This window comes from Vipera ursinii (assembly GCF_947247035.1).
Source record: "Vipera ursinii genome assembly, chromosome: 7".
NCBI lineage: Eukaryota > Metazoa > Chordata > Lepidosauria > Squamata > Viperidae > Vipera > Vipera ursinii.
In genome coordinates this window covers 26,059,613-26,078,587 of record NC_139521.1, presented here as the reverse complement: position 1 = coordinate 26,078,587, position 18,975 = coordinate 26,059,613, and the positions used below count along the sequence as shown (strand labels likewise).

The window sequence follows — 18,975 nt, the reverse complement described above, 5'->3', positions numbered from 1 at the left end:
CACAATTCCTCCTTTCTTCTGCTGTGAAAGTGATACAAATTTGATTCCTAGCTTAGAGTGGTTTAGTAGATCTTGGTCTTGGTTCTTTATATGTGTTTCTTGTAAAATTATTATGTCTTGAGCTTGTTCAAAATTATATTTCTCTTAGCCGGGGAGTTTAGTCCATTTACGTTTAATGATAATACTGTTAATATTTCCACATTACTGCCTATGTTTTGATCTTGTTGCTCTTGTCTGTCTATCTTCTTTGAGTTCTTTGTGTCTACTTTCATCATCGTCATCGTCATTTTCATTTTTTCTCTTCTGTTTCCCATTTTTTGCCTTGTGATTCTCGTGTCTTTCTATTATATCTCTCTGTATTGCTCTCTTCTCTTAACTCTCTTTCTTCTGATTTATCTTCATTGCTTAGGTGCTGCTGGAAAAACTCTTCTGCTTTGTCAATCGTATCTAGCCTGTATCTTTTTTCTTGCCAGGTCACCAGAATCCCTTCCAGCATCTGCCACCTAAAATTGATGTTTTGTATTATTAATTTTGATGTGATATGTTGGTAGGACCTTCTTAGATCTCTTACCCTTCTGGGAACTTGTTTGAGGACTGTTAGTTGTTTGCCTCTGTATTCTGTCGGGTTGTCCCTGGTTCTGTGCAAGATCTCATCCCTAACTGACCTTAACAAATCTAATATATACTTCCTTGGGTAGGTTATTTCTTCTCGCGTAGTTTGTGAGGATTCTGTGTATTTCATCAATCTCATTTTCCATCTCTTTTTCCCCCGTCCCTAAGGCCCTCTCTAACAAGTCCATCATCATTTCTGGGAGGTCCTCCCCCTTCTCTTCTTTCATGTTTTGAAAACGTAGATAATGGTCTGCTTTCTCAGTTTTTTCTAATTCTTTGTTTGCTTGTGAGAGTTTTTCATTCATTTCATTTACTCTTCTTTCCTCCTTATTCATTCTGTCTTCCATTTCTAATAATTTCTGATCATTTTTGGGACTTCCGGTGGCAACGCCGCGCCAATGGCGGCTTTTTTCGGCTGCCCGTCCTGAGGTTTTGTCAGAACGACAGAGACAGTGAAAATCAGCTGTCCCGCGGCTTGTAAACCTTCTCGGGAGAAGAAGGGGACGTGAACTTTCCTCGGGTAGAGGTAGAGATCCCCTAGACTCCCAGAAATATCTGGGGGTCGGAGGGTGAGAGCTCCCTCGGAGCCCAAGGCTTTCTCCGAATCCAGGACGCCTTTGCTCCGAGCTGATGGGGCGAAGCTAGACACTGCATCCACATCTGCTGATTATAGCGATCTGTGATTGATTTGAAAGCAGACAGTGCTGAGGAGTTAAATTTGCAAGTATTTGGAACTTTAACTCGGGGAGTATTAATTTTCTCCATACCCTAATTTGATTTTGAAAGGGAAAAGATGGTGCCGGAATGTTTGTTTTTTTTGAAAGAATAAAGCGTGAAGAAAGAGATATATTTTGTAACAAAGTTTGAATAACCTATTGGATTTTTGTGTATTTGAGAGTCTTTAAAGTTTTTAAAGATTTTTCTGGGACTTTTATCTTGAAGTGCATAGGGAAAGTGAAAGCGATAAGGGAGAGTGAATTTTAACAAGCGGGGAAATGGCTTCAAGACGGCAGGGAATTCCTGTTGTTCCTAAAAGTTCAATTTTCTCTCCTGTAACACAGCCTGCAGTGCAATCCACATCAAAGCCCAAATCTCCTCCACCTTCTCCCCCACCACCTGCATTTACACTTAAGGATTTGCAGGATGCTTTGAAGCTTCAAGCTCAGCAAACAGCTCAACAAATAAAGGAGGAGATGGCTGAACTTTTTGAGAGTAAAAATAGAGAGATGAGAGAAGACATATTGCTCACACTCCAAGGGCTGATCACACACATTGAACATTTAGATGATCGTGTGGATGAGGTTGTGGAAAACAGTGCAAAATTAGAAAGTAGAATTGCTACAGTTGAAAATAAAATTGATAGAACGGAGGATGAGGTGACTATCTCACAATATAGAGACATGGAATTTGCCTTGAGAATAAGAGGATTGAAAGAGAACCCACGTGAAGACTTGAAGGAGGAGGTAGCAAAAGATATAGCTCCCATTTTGGGATGTGATCCTGAGGAATTATCAAGAGAGGTGGATAAAATATTTAGGGTTAACTCTTGGATTGTAAGGCAGAAAAATTTACCTAGAGATGTGGTGATTTATTTTTCTAAGAGGTCACTCCGAAATGCAATTATCCAGGCCTTTTATCAACAGAGATTTCAAATTGCAGGTCAGGATATTATAATTTTAAAAGAAATACCTCCAAAAATTTTGAGAAAGAGAAAAGATTTTGGTTTCCTGTCTGAGGAGCTTAAAAATTGACAGATTCAGTTCAGATGGGAGACACCTATCGGAATGGTGGTGAATTATGTAGGGACACGATATTGACTTAACACGATTTCAAAGGCAAAAGATTTTTATATTCATGTCCTGAAAGCAGGTTCACCACCATCTCCACAACTTAAGAGAAAAGAAGAAAAGTTGGAAGATAAACAGCAAACTGAAGGTGCAGTGTCATTCGTTGCTGGAGAGGCATAGCAGGCTGAGTCTACTGAACAGTTTTTGGTGTTAAAGGATGATCCAAAGGAACAGAGAATGACACGGGCTGCGTATAAATGTAAAGAAAAGGAGCAATTGAAACAGAAGATAGATTCTGGTTCTACAATACAAGGTCCTGTTACTACTGAGGCAGTGGGAGGAGCAAGACCGAAGAGACCAACTGAGGATCTTCAGGCATTGTTCTATAGGCTTCAGGTCGCAAAGAATGGCGACAAAGTTCCTGACTTGGAATGTTAATGGCCTGAATTCACCACAAAAAAGAAAGAATTTTATTACCTGAAGCAACATAAAAATGATATTGTTTGCTTACAAGAAACTCATATTTGTGCGAAAGATCAAAGGTATCTGATTAATTCCCAACTGGGATTACATTTTATTGCATCTGCTCCAGATAAAAAGAGTGGAGTGTCATATTCATCTAGCTGGAACAAAGATTTTCCCAAATGAAACAGTAATATTTCTGTTCTTGGAATATATCCCCAATTTAATAATTTTTAAAAAAACAGAATAGTTGGACAATGTCTTTTGTTTGGCAGACCTAGAAAGTCCTAAGTATTCTTAAGAAAAGCTGAAATAATGAACAGAAAATGGTACTAATGTAAATAAAAGGCCTTCAACTCTATGGCAAACAGCATGAAAATTATCATTAGTTTTAATATTTTATGTTGGATATCTTACATTGAATGTTTACTATTTTATGCTGTGTATCTTGACATTGAATATTTGGTAATATTTTTCCAAAATTATATCCCTAACAGAAAAATTTCTTTTTTTTATTAAAAAGTTTTACAATACATTTTAAGCATAAACTCCTTCCCTCCCCCTCCCCCCAGCTTCCCCTTCCTCCCCCTCCCCCCAAACTTACCCTCCTTCCCCCTCCCCCCCCGACTTCCCAGAGCTGAATACAGGGTATTGGCTCTAACAAACGTGAGCTAAAATATGCTAACCATCTATAATTACACTTTAAATCCTACCACACTTTAACTCCACTTAAACATAACTAAATAATAATACATCTTATAATTCTAATACTCATTCATATGCTAAATGAAAATTTTTAGTCCCATATTTATTCTGAATATAATCGATCCATCTTCTCCATTCCGAAATATATCTCTGTTGCAATTGTTCTTTCAAATATGCTGATATTTTTGCCATTTCTGCCAAGTTTGAAACTTTTAAAGTCCACTCTTCTACAATATAGTAGGCAGTTCCTCCTTCTTCCAGTATTGCGAAACCAAAAGTCTTGCTGCCGTTATTAAATTCAACATCAATTTAGTTTCTATAACGGTACAATCTGTAATAATACCCAACTGAAAACTGTGGAGAAAACCTTATCTTTTTCTTAAATATTTTCTGCATATTCCACCAAATTTTAATCCAAAAAGCTTTAACTTTTTTACAAGTCCACCATATACGGTAGTATGTTGCATCCTCACAACCACACCTCCAACATTTAGGCTGATAATTTGGATACATATATGCTAATTTTTTAGGATCTAAATGCCATCTATAAAACATTTTATAAAAATTCTCTCTTAAATTTTGTGCCTGAGTAAATTTTACATTCCTGACCCAATTTTTTTCCCAGGTATCCATCGTTATTGTATCCTGAATATTCTGGGCCCATTTTATCATACAATCTTTAACAAGTTCCGTTTCTGAATCTATTTCTATCAATGCATTATATATCCTTCTTATATGCGCTTGACTTTGATCTCTAATTTGTTTTACCAAATTTTCATCTGTTGTTGAAATGCCAATTTTCTGATCTTTCCATCTAGCTTGTATCTGGCCATACTGAAACCAAGTTTGTACTATTTTCCCTTCTTTTAAAATATTAAATGGCTTTAATTGCCATACATTCCTTTCCAATCTAAGAATATCTTTATATGTAATCACATCATCTCCTAACAAAAATATTTCTTAAGGAAAATATTTTGACCAAATAAAGTTTAAGTAATGAGTGATAGATTTGACCCATTCTCTTTTGAATTTTATTCAACCTGTTATCTGTAAGGGAATTGGTTAAGGTTGGGTTTGTGGTAACATTGAGGGGAGCAATGCACTATTGAGAGGAATGGAACCTGTGTAACCGCTAATTTGAAAAATGGTTTATTCATTCTCACAAGTAACCAGGTTAGTACAGTTAAAGCTAACTCAATATGTGAGAATAAGAAGCCACATGATGAGTGTATACATTTATTGCATAGGCGGTTAGGGCATGTAAACAGGCTGGGCACGGGTAGGGGCCTTCGACGTAGACCTAACAAGAGGCCCCTGATTATTTTTTTGTCTAAAATTTTTAGGGGGTTAGGGAGGGGGAGGGTTCTTTTGGTTGTTTGGACAAGGGGGGCGGTCCAGCAACCTCTGTTCAGGCCAGTGCCGATGTAGATCGCAGGGGGGAGGAGCGGGGATCGGTTGCCTCCGGGGCTTCAGGGCTGGTCGTGGGGTTACCTATTCCCACGACATCAGGGAATGGCAGCAGATGTAGGAGCAGAGGGCCGTATCGATCTCAGGGAAGGCCTCTCCGCTGCTTACAAGCGGTGGGGCACTCCGACCCTCTGGCTCTGCCCCAAGGTCCCGGGAGTGAGGATGTGCAGCCTCCCGAGCTCCGGCTGGTGTACCTGAATGCCAGGTCTGTCGCTAATAAGGCTCTTCTCGTCCGCGACTTGGTCGAGGGTGAGCAGGCGGACCTGGCTTGCATCACGGAGTCTTGGTTGGGCCCAGAGGGCGGGATTCCTCTGGTTGACCTTTGCCCACCAGGTTTCCGGGTGCTACACCGGCCTCGGGCTCAGGGTAGGGGTGGGGGTGTGGCTGTTGTTATGAGGGAGACTTTGTGTCCGCGGGAGGCCACCATTCCCCAGATAGTCGGGTGTGAGTCTCTCTTTCTGTGATGCGGCCCTGGTGCGCAGTTGGGCTTGCTGCTGTACCTTTCGCCTAGTCACGCAGCAGCAGCCCTGCATGAGCTGCTCGATGTCCTCTCTGGGCTGGTGATTGAGTTCCCGAAACTTATAGTTTTGGGGGACTTCAATCTACCATCGCTGGGAGGATCATCTGAGTTGGCTCGGGAGTTCATGGCTTCCATGACGGCCATGGACCTGATGCAAGTAATTTTGGGACCGACTCATGAGGGAGGCCACACCCTTGACTTAGATTTCTTATCTGGACGGTGGTTAGATGATCTTGGTGGGGGCTCTCCAATTACTATGCCCCTGTCATGGACCGATCATCATCTCCTGCGGCTGGTCTTCCGTCTTGCCACCCCCCGCCGTGGGTGTGTGGAACCAATTAAAGGGTACCGCCCCAGACGCTTAATGGATCCCCAGAGGTTCCAGGCGGCGCTGGGGTCCCCACCTGCCTCCCTTGCTCACAGCTCGGCAGATGCCTTAGTTGAAGCCTGGGAAAGGACGGCCACTGAGGCTCTTGACCGAGTTGTACCCCTGCGGCCCCTGACCCGGTGCAGATCCCGTCGAGCTCCATGGTTCTCCGCGGAGCTCCGGGAGATGAAGCGTCGGAGACGGGGCCTAGAGAGCGGTTGGAGATCCAGCCGATCCGAATCCGACCGATTGCGACTAAGAGCCTACATTAGCTCTTATCTCGCTGCAATAAGGGAGGCGAGGTCTAACCACTTCGCCACCCTTATCACGTCCGCAGATAATCACCCGGCCGCCCTGTTTAGGGTGACTCACTCCCTCCTAAATCAGGAGGTGAGGGAGGATCCCTTGCAGGGTCGTGCCGAGGAGTTTAAGCAACATCTGTCGGACAAAATCGCTCGGATTCGGACCGGTCTGGACTCTGACTGGGCGGAGTCTGACAATCAGGACACGGGCGGTCTTGTCGATATCACCTGGGAGGAGTTTGATTCTGTGACTCTGGAGGAAGTGGACAGGATCATGGGGAGGCTGAGCACCACCACATGTTTATTGGACCCGTGCCCTTCCTGGCTGGTCTATGCAGCCCAGGAGAGGACACGCAGCTGGTTCCAGGCAGTTATATCGGCTTCTTTGAACGAGGGTAGCTTCCCCGCCGTCTTGAAAGAGGCGGTGGTGAGGCCCCTCCTCAAGAAGCCTGCCTTGGACCCAGCTGTATTGAACAACTTCCGTCCTGTCTCCAACCTTCGCTTTCTTGCGAAGGTTGTTGAGAGTGTGGTGGCACATCAGCTCCCTCTGGTCCTGGATGAAGCGGATTATCTAGACCTGTACCAATCGGGTTTCAGGCCCGGGCATAGCACGGAGACGGCATTGGTCGCGCTGGTGAATGATCTCTGGAGGGCTCGGGACAGGGGACATTCCTCTGTTCTAGTCCTATTAGACCTCTCAGTGGCTTTCGATACCATCGACCATGGTATCTTGCTGCGGCGTCTCAGGGGATTGGGAGTGGGAGACACGGTCTTACAGTGGTTCTCCTCCTATCTCCAGGGACGTTCGCAGTCGGTATTGGCAGGAGGGCAGAGGTCGACCGCGAGGTCTCTCGTTTGTGGAGTTCCTCAGGGGTCGGTCCTCTCGCCTCTCCTGTTCAACATCTACATGAAACCGCTAGGTGAGATCATTCGTGGTTTTGGAGTTGGGTATCATCAGTATGCTGATGATACCCAGCTTTTCCTTTCGACCCCAAACCACCCCAGTGATGCCCTCAACGTGATGTCCCTTTGCCTGGAGGCGGTTCGGGTCTGGATGGGGAGGAACAGACTTCAACTCAACCCCGACAAGACTGAGTGGCTTTGCATACCTTCATCCCGGGTTTATTCGGACATTCCACCTCTTGCTATGGGGGGTGAACTATTACCCCCCGTAGATAGGGCTCGCAACTTGGGAGTCCTCCTAGATTCACGGCTCACCTTGGAAGACCATATAGGAGCTGTGACTAGGGGGGCTTTCGCCTGTCAAAACTCGTCCTGCAGCGAGCAGGGCAGATTGCCGAACACAGGAACGAGAGACTTCCAATGCGATCTGCAAGCACTTTATTCTTCAATGCAACAGCCGCAACAAGAAACAAAGCCAGCGTTGGCCGCTATCTGCAGCCAACGCTATTATATACACACCCAAAACCCCCACCCTTACTCCACCCAAACACGCCCACGCCCTCCCATTCCCTATAACTGCCCCACCCCACCCCTACAAATCCCTTTGCTCGCCGCTCAATCAGGTAAGCCTCCCCTTGTGCATTACCATCACCGTGCTCCACCCCCTCACCAGCTCCCTGCCGTGCCCTACTCCGGACCCCCCTGTGCTCTTTTACACCCGAAATACCTAGCCACCCAGGCACCGCGGCGGGAAGGAGCCTGTCTCCCGACGAACCCGCCGTAGGTCCCGAACCTCCCCCGGCCGCCGTGAGTGGGCCCGAGCCTCCGCCGGTCAGCTGTGCGGAGGAGGACGACCCTGGCGGCGGCGCGGCCTCCCGAGCTTCCCGAACCCCCGCAGCGCCGCCAGACGAAGTCAGCCGTTGTGCGGCGGAGAAGGAGGACAGCTGAAGCGGCGGCGCAGCCTCCCGAAGTTTCCGAGCCGCCGCCGCGCCGCCCAGCACAGTCAGCTGTTGCGCGGCGTCGGTCGAGGGGGGGTGAAGCGGCGGTGCGGCCTCCTGAGCCTTCCGGGCTGCCGACGCGCCGCCAGGCATTGTTAGGTGCTGCGCGGCGTTGGGCGAGGGCGGCTGAGGCGGCGACGCGGCCCCTGGTGTCTCTCGGGCCGCTACAGGGACGCAGTTCCCCGAGGAGGCAGGTTGGTCCAGCGGGCGGCAGGCGGGGGTTGCCGGGGAGGCGGAGGGACCCCCCCTCGAGTGTCGGGCTCCCGAGGCCCGACATGCTGCCCCCTCTACCAGGGGCCCACCTGGAATGTAAGTCCATGGCAATGTCCTGCCAGGGTCGTATGGGGTCTGCCACCTGTTGCAGAGGACCCGCCGGTTTGTTAGTAGAGGACTTCGTGGTTGCGCAAATGCGGCACCTCTGCACGTAACTTTCAATATCTCGTCTCATGGTCGGCCACCAGAACTGGCGGCGGGCCAGATGCAGGGTTTTCACGAACCCGTAATGACCTGCCTGCCTGGCGTCATGGCATTGATAGAGCGCTTGATCCCGTGCCGCTGCAGGCACATACAGTCTGGCCCCGTGCCAAGCTAAGCCATCCCGCAACGAGAGGGTGTCGGGGTGCGCCTGTGCCCATTCATCAGTCGCCAAAGCTCCCTTACAGACCCGCAGGAAACCGTCCGTCACAACATTGGCCTTGTACCCCGTCTCCTCTACCGGGCGGGGCGGCGGTACCAGTGCCTGTACTACCTCCTCTTTTCGACAGTCGTATTGTGGTAGCCGAGATAAGGCATCCGCCAGGAAATTTCTACCCCCGGGCACATACTTGAGGCGAAACCGGAAGCGTTGAAAATATTGGGCCCACCGTACGTGTTTCGGGGACAGACGGCGGGGTGTCTGCAGGGCTTCCAAGTTTTTATGGTCCGTCCAAACCTCGAACTCCTGGCTAGCCCCCTCCAGAAGATGTCTCCAAGTCCCCAAGGCCCAACGGACCGCGAAGGCCTCTTTCTCCCAGATAGCCCAAGCCCTCTCCGCGGTCGTCAGCTTCTTGGAGGCATAAGCGCAGGGCCGTAAACCTCCCGTTGCATGCCGTTGCAGAAGGACGGCTCCAACAGCCACGTCGCTCGCGTCAGCCTGTACTACGTAGGGTAGATCAGGGTTCGGGTGTTGTAGGACAGGCTCCTTCGCAAATTGCGCCTTGAGCGCCTCGAAAGCCCGCTGGCAGGTAGTGGTCCACGCAAGCTTCTGCCCTGGCCGCGGCAATGTTGCCAACTGTTTAGTCCGCAGTAGATCCGTGAGCGGCAGGGCAATGGAAGCGAAGTGTGGAATAAATTGTCGATAAAAGTTAGCAAAGCCTAGAAAACTCTGCAACTGTTTCCGGGTTCGTGGGGCCTGCCACTGTTGGATAGCCTCCACCTTCCCCGGGTCCATCTCCACCCCGTTGGAGGACACCCGATACCCCAAATAGTCCAACCGGGGCTTGTGAAACTCACATTTGGAGAGCTTCACATATAACCGGGCGTCCCTCAGCTTGGTCAGCACACTCCGGACTAAGGCAACATGCTCCTCCAGTGTTGATGTATATATGAGGATGTCATCAAGATAGACTAGGACCCCCCGGTACAAATGGTCATGCAGGACTTGGTTGATCAACTGCATGAAGACCGCGGGGGCTCCTTGCAGTCCAAACGGCATTACCCTAAACTGAAAACTTCCCAACGGGCAATTAAAAGCCGTCTTCCATTCATCACCAGCTTTAATCCGGACCCGGTAGTACGCTTCCCTGAGATCTAACTTGGTGAACACCCGGCCCGTAGCCAAATGAGCTAAAAGGTCCTTCACCAAAGGGAGGGGGTACAAGTGCTCTACACATACCGCGTTAACCCCTCGATAATCAACGCACAGTCTTAGGGACCCGTCTTTCTTCTCTCTGAACAAGACAGGGGCTGCCATCTTAGACCGAGCGGGCTGGATGAACCCCCTCCGCAGGTTCTTGTCTATGTATTGACGAAGCTCCTGCATCTCCCGGGGTGCCATTGCGTACATGCGGGGTTTCGGCAGTTTTGCCCCTGGCTCCAGCTCAATAGCGCAGTCCGTCGGGCGATGGGGTGGCAAGGCATCGCACTCCTTCTCATCGAAGACATCTGCGAGATCGCTGTACTCCCGTGGCACCTGAGTCTCAAGCCCAGTCCCCACCCCAGCGGCCCCCTCTGGCCCACCAATCCCCTCCGGACCCATGAAGGAATGCTTTGCAGGAGGCTGGGGCCCTGCCCCGAGACGGAGGTGTCGGCATCCCCCCTCCCACCAAACCGTGGGGCCCCACCTGTCCAACCACGTAAGCCCCAGGATGACCGCCTCCGTCATAGACGGCACCACGACAAACCGGAGAGTTTCCCAGTGTGTACCCAATTCCATTCTCACCGGTGCCGTTACATGCGTAATAGGTGCTCCACCCAAAAGGGACCCGTCTACCTGCTGAAATCGTATAGGTTTGGGGAGCCGTTGAAGGGGGATACCGGCCTCCCTTGCCATCACCAGGCTAATGAGGCAGCGCGTGCTACCTGTATCAATCAAAGCCTTACACTCCCTCCTCTCACCTGTTCGTGGGCTTATCAACACCACAGGCAGCACAAAAGGGCATACCGGAGCACTTACCATCGGGTCCTCTTCGTACTCGTGATCCTCAGACCCGTCGGATGTGTCGGTTCGTCCATCCGCTGGACCCACTGGACGCACCGGTGTTGATGTTCGGGGTGTCTTGTCAGCCACCTGGTACGCTGTTCTGGAGCGTTCCGCAACTCTCCTGGGGGTCGGGACCCGCGCCACCGGAGGGTTGGGCCCCGGTCGTGGCGGAGGTAACGGGCAGTCTACTGCCCGATGGCCCGGTTGGTCGCAGCGGAAGCAGCGGATTGTTGGACGGGGTATCGGTAGGGGGCCGGGTTGTGTCGCCGCCGGCTCGGACTTCCGGCTCTCGGTCTTCGGCCCCTCCGGGGCCCTCCAGGCTCCAGGACCCACTACTGGCCTGCCCCGGGTGTCCTGTAACCCAATATCTAGCTCCACCGCCACCCGGAACCAATCCTGAAGCCGCGCAGGAACCCCCCGCACCACACATGCCCGTCGGAGAGCCCCATCCAGACCGGCCCGGAAGTGGTGCACCAACAAGCGCTCGGGCCACGAGCGTAACCTGCCCGCAACCCTTCGGAACTCGAGCACATACTCCTCTGCCGGTCGTCCTCGCTGCCTGATGGCTAACACTTCAGCCTCCGCGCGATGTAGGCGGGACACGTCTTCGAAGCGGACGCGCAGGGCTTCCAAGAACAACCCCACGTCCCCGAGTTCGCGGGCGTGGTCGCTGTAAAGGTCCGCTGCCCAGGTTGCAGCCTCTCCCTGAAGGCACGCGGTGACCGCCACCACCATCGCCCACTGTGATGGATAGGCATGGGCATACCCGTCCAGATGGTTAATCACCTGCCCTAGGAACATGGCCAGGCGGTCGGGATGCCCATCATAGGTCGTGGTGAGCGGTGGGGGTCCCCACACCACACCCGGACCCCAATGCCCAACAGGTGGACGGGTCTGAGCCTGGGACACCCCCACCGATCTGGGTGCCGGACGCTCAGGGCCTCGGTCAGGCGTTGGCCAGGCTTCACGCCCTCCTTGTGCTCGTGTGGACGGAGCCCGTACGCCGCCCTCCCCAGGCACCTTGAACTTTGGGCTGGCCAGTCGGAAACGGGACGTTGCTGGCCGACTGGGAGCCCCCCCAAGAGACCACTGTCCCGTGTCTTCGTCAGGGCCCATGGCCATCCAGGAACCGCCGTCACGTGCCCCGACTTCTCCGAACCTGTCGCGCAGCACGTCCATAGTCTGGCTCCCGGGTGCGGTTGAATAACTGTATTCCTCGCCGTCGTCATCAGTCAGCCGACGCTCCCTCCAACCCAGTGGAGCCCCGCTGGGCCGGCCCGTTCGTCCGTGCTCGAGCCCTGTGCGCCCCAGGATCGAGCTCAGCCACCACTCCCCCCCCTGGGTCTGGCTACTAGCACCCTGGGACTCCACCGCGGGGTCTGCTGGTGGTACTTCCCGCACTTTAGGCCTCACAGCAGGCTGGACGTCCTCCACGTCCCTCTCCGGAGGGGTTGTCGCCTCCGCCCCGGCCACGCCAGCCTCCTCCGATGCAGTCTCCAAAGCAGCCCCTTGCGAACCCTCTGCCATGGCGCACAACCGGAACACAGCAGAAAGGCAGTCAGGCCACAATGCTAAGGAAAACGCTGGCTTTCTGTCAAAACTCGTCCTGCAGCGAGCAGGGCAGATTGCCGAACACAGGAACGAGAGACTTCCAATGCGATCTGCAAGCACTTTATTCTTCAATGCAACAGCCGCAACAAGAAACAAAGCCAGCGTTGGCCGCTATCTGCAGCCAACGCTATTATATACACACCCAAAACCCCCACCCTTACTCCACCCAAACACGCCCACGCCCTCCCATTCCCTATAACTGCCCCACCCCACCCCTACAAATCCCTTTGCTCGCCGCTCAATCAGGTAAGCCTCCCCTTGTGCGTTACCATCACCGTGCTCCACCCCCTCACCAGCTCCCTGCCGTGCCCTACTCCGGACCCCCCTGTGCTCTTTTACACCCGAAATACCTAGCCACCCAGGCACCGCGGCGGGAAGGAGCCTGTCTCCCGACGAACCCGCCGTAGGTCCCGAACCTCCCCCGGCCGCCGTGAGTGGGCCCGAGCCTCCGCCGGTCAGCTGTGCGGAGGAGGACGACCCTGGCGGCGGCGCGGCCTCCCGAGCTTCCCGAACCCCCGCAGCGCCGCCAGACGAAGTCAGCCGTTGTGCGGCGGAGAAGGAGGACAGCTGAAGCGGCGGCGCAGCCTCCCGAAGTTTCCGAGCCGCCGCCGCGCCGCCCAGCACAGTCAGCTGTTGCGCGGCGTCGGTCGAGGGGGGGTGAAGCGGCGGTGCGGCCTCCTGAGCCTTCCGGGCTGCCGACGCGCCGCCAGGCATTGTTAGGTGCTGCGCGGCGTTGGGCGAGGGCGGCTGAGGCGGCGACGCGGCCCCTGGTGTCTCTCGGGCCGCTACAGGGACGCAGTTCCCCGAGGAGGCAGGTTGGTCCAGCGGGCGGCAGGCGGGGGTTGCCGGGGAGGCGGAGGGACCCCCCCTCGAGTGTCGGGCTCCCGAGGCCCGACATCGCCCAGGTTCGCCTGGTGCGCCAGTTGTGGCCCTATCTAAGCTGGGATGATTTATGCACGGTCAATCATGCGCTCGTGACCTCTCGTCTTGACTACTGCAACGCTCTCTACTTGGGGCTGCCCTTGAGGACCACCCGGAAGCTCCAACTGGTACAGAATGCAGCCGCAAGAGTTGTGTTGGGAGTCTCCCGATACTCCCACGTTACACCTTTGCTCCGTGAGCTGCATTGGTTACCAGTTGCCTTCCGGGTGAGATTCAAGGTACTAGTAATGGTGTTCAAAGCCCTACATGGCAGGGGGCCGGAGTACCTCAGGGAACACCTGCTGCCGGCATCAATCTCCCTGCGCCCTGTGCGTTCCCACAGAGAGGGTCTCCTCAGGGTGCCACCGATCAGAGAATGTCGATTGGTGGCCCCCAGGGGGAGTTCCTTCTCTGTGGGCGCTCCGGAACTATGGAATCAGTTACCGGTAGAGCTCCGGATGGCGCCCGATCTTCGCTCCTTTCGTCGCAATCTCAAGACGTTTTTGTTTGTACAAGCCGGCCTAGCCTGATGGGGGATTGGTGGGGTTTTTTATTCTTGTATTCTTAATATTATCTTTGGGGTTTTATAATTGTAATATATCAATTGTTTTAAAATCGGGCAATTATTTAATTTCCTTTTAATATTTGTAACTTTGTATTTTATTCTTGCCCTGTGAACCGCCCTGAGTCCTCAGGGAGAAGGGCGGTATAGAAATATTATTAAATTAAATTAAATTAAATTAAATTATTATTTCTTTAAAAGCTTATTGCAGAAAATAGTGTTTTAAAGCATGCATTTTGTGTCCTTGGTCTTGATTTTAGTTATATCCAGTTTATTTTGAAGATTGACTTTGCTACTTGGTGCATTAAGCATGAATTACTCACGTTTCATTACTGCAGTAAGTGCAGCAAGAAAAGCATCTCCAATAAGAGTTCTCAGTAAGTATATAGTTTGCAGTTCATTCTTCAGACTTTCCTCAAGTTCTAGTTAGGGGTTATCATAGACATGGTTATTAAGAAGAAGTGATATATGGAGGTGGGCACTTCTGGCATTTGTAAACTGTTGTGATTTCCCCCCCACACAAAATAACTGATATAACTGATCTTCCCATTCAGAAGAAAAGGTGCCATGATATCTGTCGCCACTTATTTCCAAGAAGACAAATTGGTGGGGGAAAAGAAAAATAACAATGCTCAGAAATTACATAGCAAACAAGTCTCGGAGCTTTTGTTCCAAAATTTGTTTCATATTAAGTGCAGAAATTCATTATTTCTGAAAATGTGGCATGGAAGATGGTACTTTGCACAATATCAACTTTCTAGTTAAATAAATAAATTAGAAAGTACAGGAAACTAGACAGTTATTTTTTTTAAAAAAATGTCCACATAGTAGACATTGTACTAGACTACCTTAAGCTGGGATTCCATGTTGTATGATACTGTTATTTCCCAAATAGCATAATTTACAGTGACTGGAGAATATGAGGTTTAAATATCAAAAAATGTTATGTATCAAGTTAAGGAAGGCCTAAAGTTTATGTCTTCAATATTGTATAAGGCTACCAGATTTGGCAAAAATTTAGATGACACCTAGGGGGTAGCAAAAGGTTGTAATTTTTGTTGCTATCTCATAATAGTTGATTTTTGCAACTCAGACTCATAGCACTAATCATATCAGGTATGCTCTAATTTTTGTTTTTATTATTTTTTTACTCTAGCTGAATTGATGCAGCAATCTCCCCCATCATTAATTTCTCTGGCTGGAGGAGCACCAAATTCCAACATGTTTCCTTTCAGAACTGCTACCATTATCATTAAAGATGAAACAAGAGTTGAAATCAAGGAAGAGCTGATGAAGAGAGCTCTCCAGTATTCTGCTTCAGCAGGGTATTTTAATGGCTGATAAAAGTTGTGATTTTGAAGCCACAAACTCCCTAAAAAAACTTCCAAATGTGGGGGCAGGAGAGATAGTCTCCTTTATCTATTTCAGAGCTGTCTTTCTATTGTTGACCTCCTTGAAAATGTTTAATGTATGTAAGATAAGGAAATAGGGAAAGAATGGATACTTTGCTTGTCCAGAAAGCAGCAGATTGTCTTGACTTGACAAAACCTGTCCCTATTTGACAAAACTGCATTCTCCTTGGAGCAGCAGATCCACAACTTGGGGAATCCTTCTAAACCAGACATGTCAAACACAAGGCCCGGGGGCCGGATCCGGCCCACGAAGTGGTTTCATGTGGCCCGCAAAGCCATCCTGGAAACAGTGAGGGAACGGCCCCTGCTGCCTTGGCCCTGGCCCAGAGACCCTCCTCCTGCCAGAGACCCTCAGATCTGTCCCACTCCTGCCCAGGCCCCCATAGGCACCCTTGATGCCAACGATGTAGAGCTGGCCACGCCCACCCAGTAGGCCATACGCACTCTAGCCACGCCCACCCTGGCCATACCCACCCGGCCCCCTGAGGGCAACCGCAATGCTGATGCGGCCCTCAATGAAATTGAGTTTGACACCCCTGTTCTAAACCAAAGTGGAAAATGTAGCTATGAGGGTCTTTGTCCACCTTTAGCTAGTACACCAGTTGCAGATGTCTTTAGGGTGGGAGATTTTAATGACAATCATTAGAATTAGAAGTAGAATATTTGGCCAAGTGTGATTAGACACACAAGGAATTTGTCTCCATTGCAGAAGCTCTGTACATGCAAAGCAACAGAGTAATAATCATAATCATAATACCAATAAGAAGGAGTAGTTAAGAAGATAATTATAATACTATAGCCATACAACATGGATAAATGTACATAGACTACTGTGAGAATTAGGTGTTGAGCAGAGTGATGGAACGAGGGAAGAAACTGTCCCTGTGTCTAGTTGTTTTGGAATGTGGTGTCCCTTTAGCGGTGTCCTGACCTTGCAATATACAAATGTTCCATGGAAGGCAAGCTGGTTGCAGTTGTTCTTTCTGCAGTCCTAGCTATCTGTTTGAGTCTGTACCCATCCTGTTTGGTTGCTATATCAAACCAGACAGTTATAAAAGTACAAATAACAAACTCAATAATTCCTCTGTAAAACTGTATCAATAGCTTCTGCAACAGTCTGAACTTCCTAAGCTGATACAGGAACAACATTCTTGTCGTGCTTTTTAAATAATGGTTCTATAATCCTGGGAGATTATAGAACCCCAAAACATGAAGGATTCTACTCCTGATACTGTGCTCTTGAATATAGGAACAGATGGTAGAATAAGGGTTTCTCCTAAAATGCACTCATTCATTCTCTTGTTAATTCAAACATGGACAGTTGCGACCTATTCTGATTGCATTTGCTCTTGAAGATTATTCAGATGATACAAACGCAGTGGCTTATATGGTAGCAGGTGAAAATCACTGTGGCAGAGTTACACCATTATTACAGAAGTTGCATTAGTTACAAGGATTACTTAGGTTCAGGATATATATAGGGCCATCTCCACCAGAGGCAATCTACCCATCCTATTTGATCAGTCCTGAAGGGGATGCTCTGGCTTCTTTCTGAACAAATCAGGGCAGGATGGCTCCAAAGGGCTTCGAGACTTTTTGAATCTGTCCCAATAGAACATTCTTCTGAAAGCCACAGTGCCCCTGTAGACCTATTTTTTCAAAGAGCAACTAAGACTTGACTCTTTCAAAGAACATTTGGAAATTAAAAGATGCAGCTTGGATTGTTTTTCACCTTCAGATTTCTTGTTTAACTACCACTGAAATAGCAGTAAAGAAGGTAATGTTAATGACAGCTGCAAGAGTAAGTCTAAGCTAGGGTGTATTTTACATACAGCAACTAATGCTGGTGGTAGATCAGAGTAGTTTAACCAACATCTAAAGGAAGAGATGTCTTCATATTAGTGACTGCATAATAAAAGAATTAAATGCAAAAAGAATGAAAATCTTATGAAGAAGTGTATGATACACCTTACTAATGTAATCATATTTAGCATTCCAGAACTGTTGTCCTGGTTGAAGGATTTGCAGAAGACTTTCCATAACCCTCCAACAGTTGACTACAGTCCTCAGGAAGGACAAATGGAAATGTGTATCACTACTGGAAGCCAAGAAGGGCTATGTAAAGTAAGGAAAATGAACTATAATGTACAGTGAGCATAATTATATAATTACTGTGAATCTTCAAAAATCTTTAAAAAGCTGCAGAGGCTTCCAGGTACGTAGGATTTGTAGGGATTATGCAAGTCTAATCCTGAACATTTGGGGGGGCATCAAACTGCTTATCCTTGCAGATAGCTTGTCCTTAGTTCCAGGTTATTCTATTTTCTTCTCTATTAAAAGTATCACCAGTATTTGTTATAAACTTTACAAACATATCTCTGTTTAATCTCTGCCTTCTCAGCTCACATATTAATGAAAGCAGTAGTAAGAAGCGACACTTTGGTAAAGCCATTGTAGATCCTACTTATTTGCAATAGTGGTGAATATCTGTAACTTGGGTGTAGGATGAAGGTGAAGGTTTGTTCTCCGAGCTTGTGGGTTGGTTTCCAAACATTTTGTTATCAGGCTAGGTAACATGTTCACTGAAGTTTAGGGGATGTCAGTGTTCTTTTATATTTTGTATTTTATTCTCTATAAAACATATATATATGTGTGTGTGTGTGTGTGTGTGTGTGTGTGTATATGTGTGTATATATATATATGTGTGTGTGTGTGTGTGTGTGTGTGTGTAAAAAGTATGTGAACCCTTTGGGATTATGTGGTTTTTTGCATGAATTGGCCATAAAATGCGCTCTAAACGTCATGTAAGTCACAACAATAGAAAAACACAGTCTGCTTAAAATAATACTACACAAACATTAGCTGTTGTCATGTTTTAATTGAAGATAAGATGGAAACATTCACAGTGCAGGGTGGAAAAAGTATGTGAACCTTTGGACTTAATAACTGGTTGACCCTCCTTTGGCAGCAATAACCTCAACCAAACGTTTCCTGTAGTTGCAGATCAGATCTGTACAGCGATCTGGAGTAATTTTGGACCACTCCTCTGCACAAAACTGTTTCAGTGTAGCAATATTCTTGGGATGTCTGGTGTAAATCACTCTCTTAAGGTCATGCCACAGCATTTCAATCGGGTTGAGGTCAGGACTGACTGGGCCACTCCAGAAGGCGTATTCTGTTCTGTTGAAGCCATTGTTTTGTTGAATTACTTGTATGCTTTGGGTCATTGTCCTGTCCCATCCTCTGTGGAGCTTCAGTTGGCGGACAGATGGTCGTACGTTTTCCTGCAAAATGTCCTGATAAACTCTGGAATTCATTTTCCCATCAATGACAACAATTTGTCCAGGCCCTGAGGCAGCAAAGCAGCCCCAAACCATGATGCTCCCTCCGCCATGTTTTACAGTGGGGATGAGGTTTTGATGTTGGTGTGCTGTGCCTTTTTTTCTCCACACATAGTGTTGTGTGTTTTTCCCAAACAACTCAATTTTGGTTTCATCTGTCCACAGTATATTTTGCCAGTAGTGCTGTGGAACATCCAGGTGCATACATACATACATACATACACACACACACACACACATAAAGGGATGCAGTGGCTCAGTGGGTTAGGACGCTGAGCTTGTCGATCAGAAGATTGGCAGTTTGGCGGGTTGAATCCCGAGTGCC

The 18,975-nt window shown here is 48.9% G+C and overlaps 1 protein-coding gene across 5 annotated transcripts in view; it reads left to right on the top strand.

Annotated features, from left to right (window-relative positions):
- AADAT (aminoadipate aminotransferase) overlaps positions 1-18,975 on the top strand; it is a 122,620-nt gene that overhangs the window by 11,537 nt on the left and 92,108 nt on the right. For all 5 annotated transcript variants that reach the window (XM_083367956.1, XM_083367955.1, XM_083367952.1 and 2 more), the window contains exons 2-4: positions 14,158-14,274; positions 15,054-15,222; positions 17,301-17,433. In XM_083367956.1, coding sequence (XP_083224082.1) covers positions 14,208-14,274; positions 15,054-15,222; positions 17,301-17,433 — 369 coding nt within the window. In that variant the 5' untranslated portion in view covers positions 14,158-14,207. The remainder of the gene's footprint in view (positions 1-14,157; positions 14,275-15,053; positions 15,223-17,300; positions 17,434-18,975) is intronic.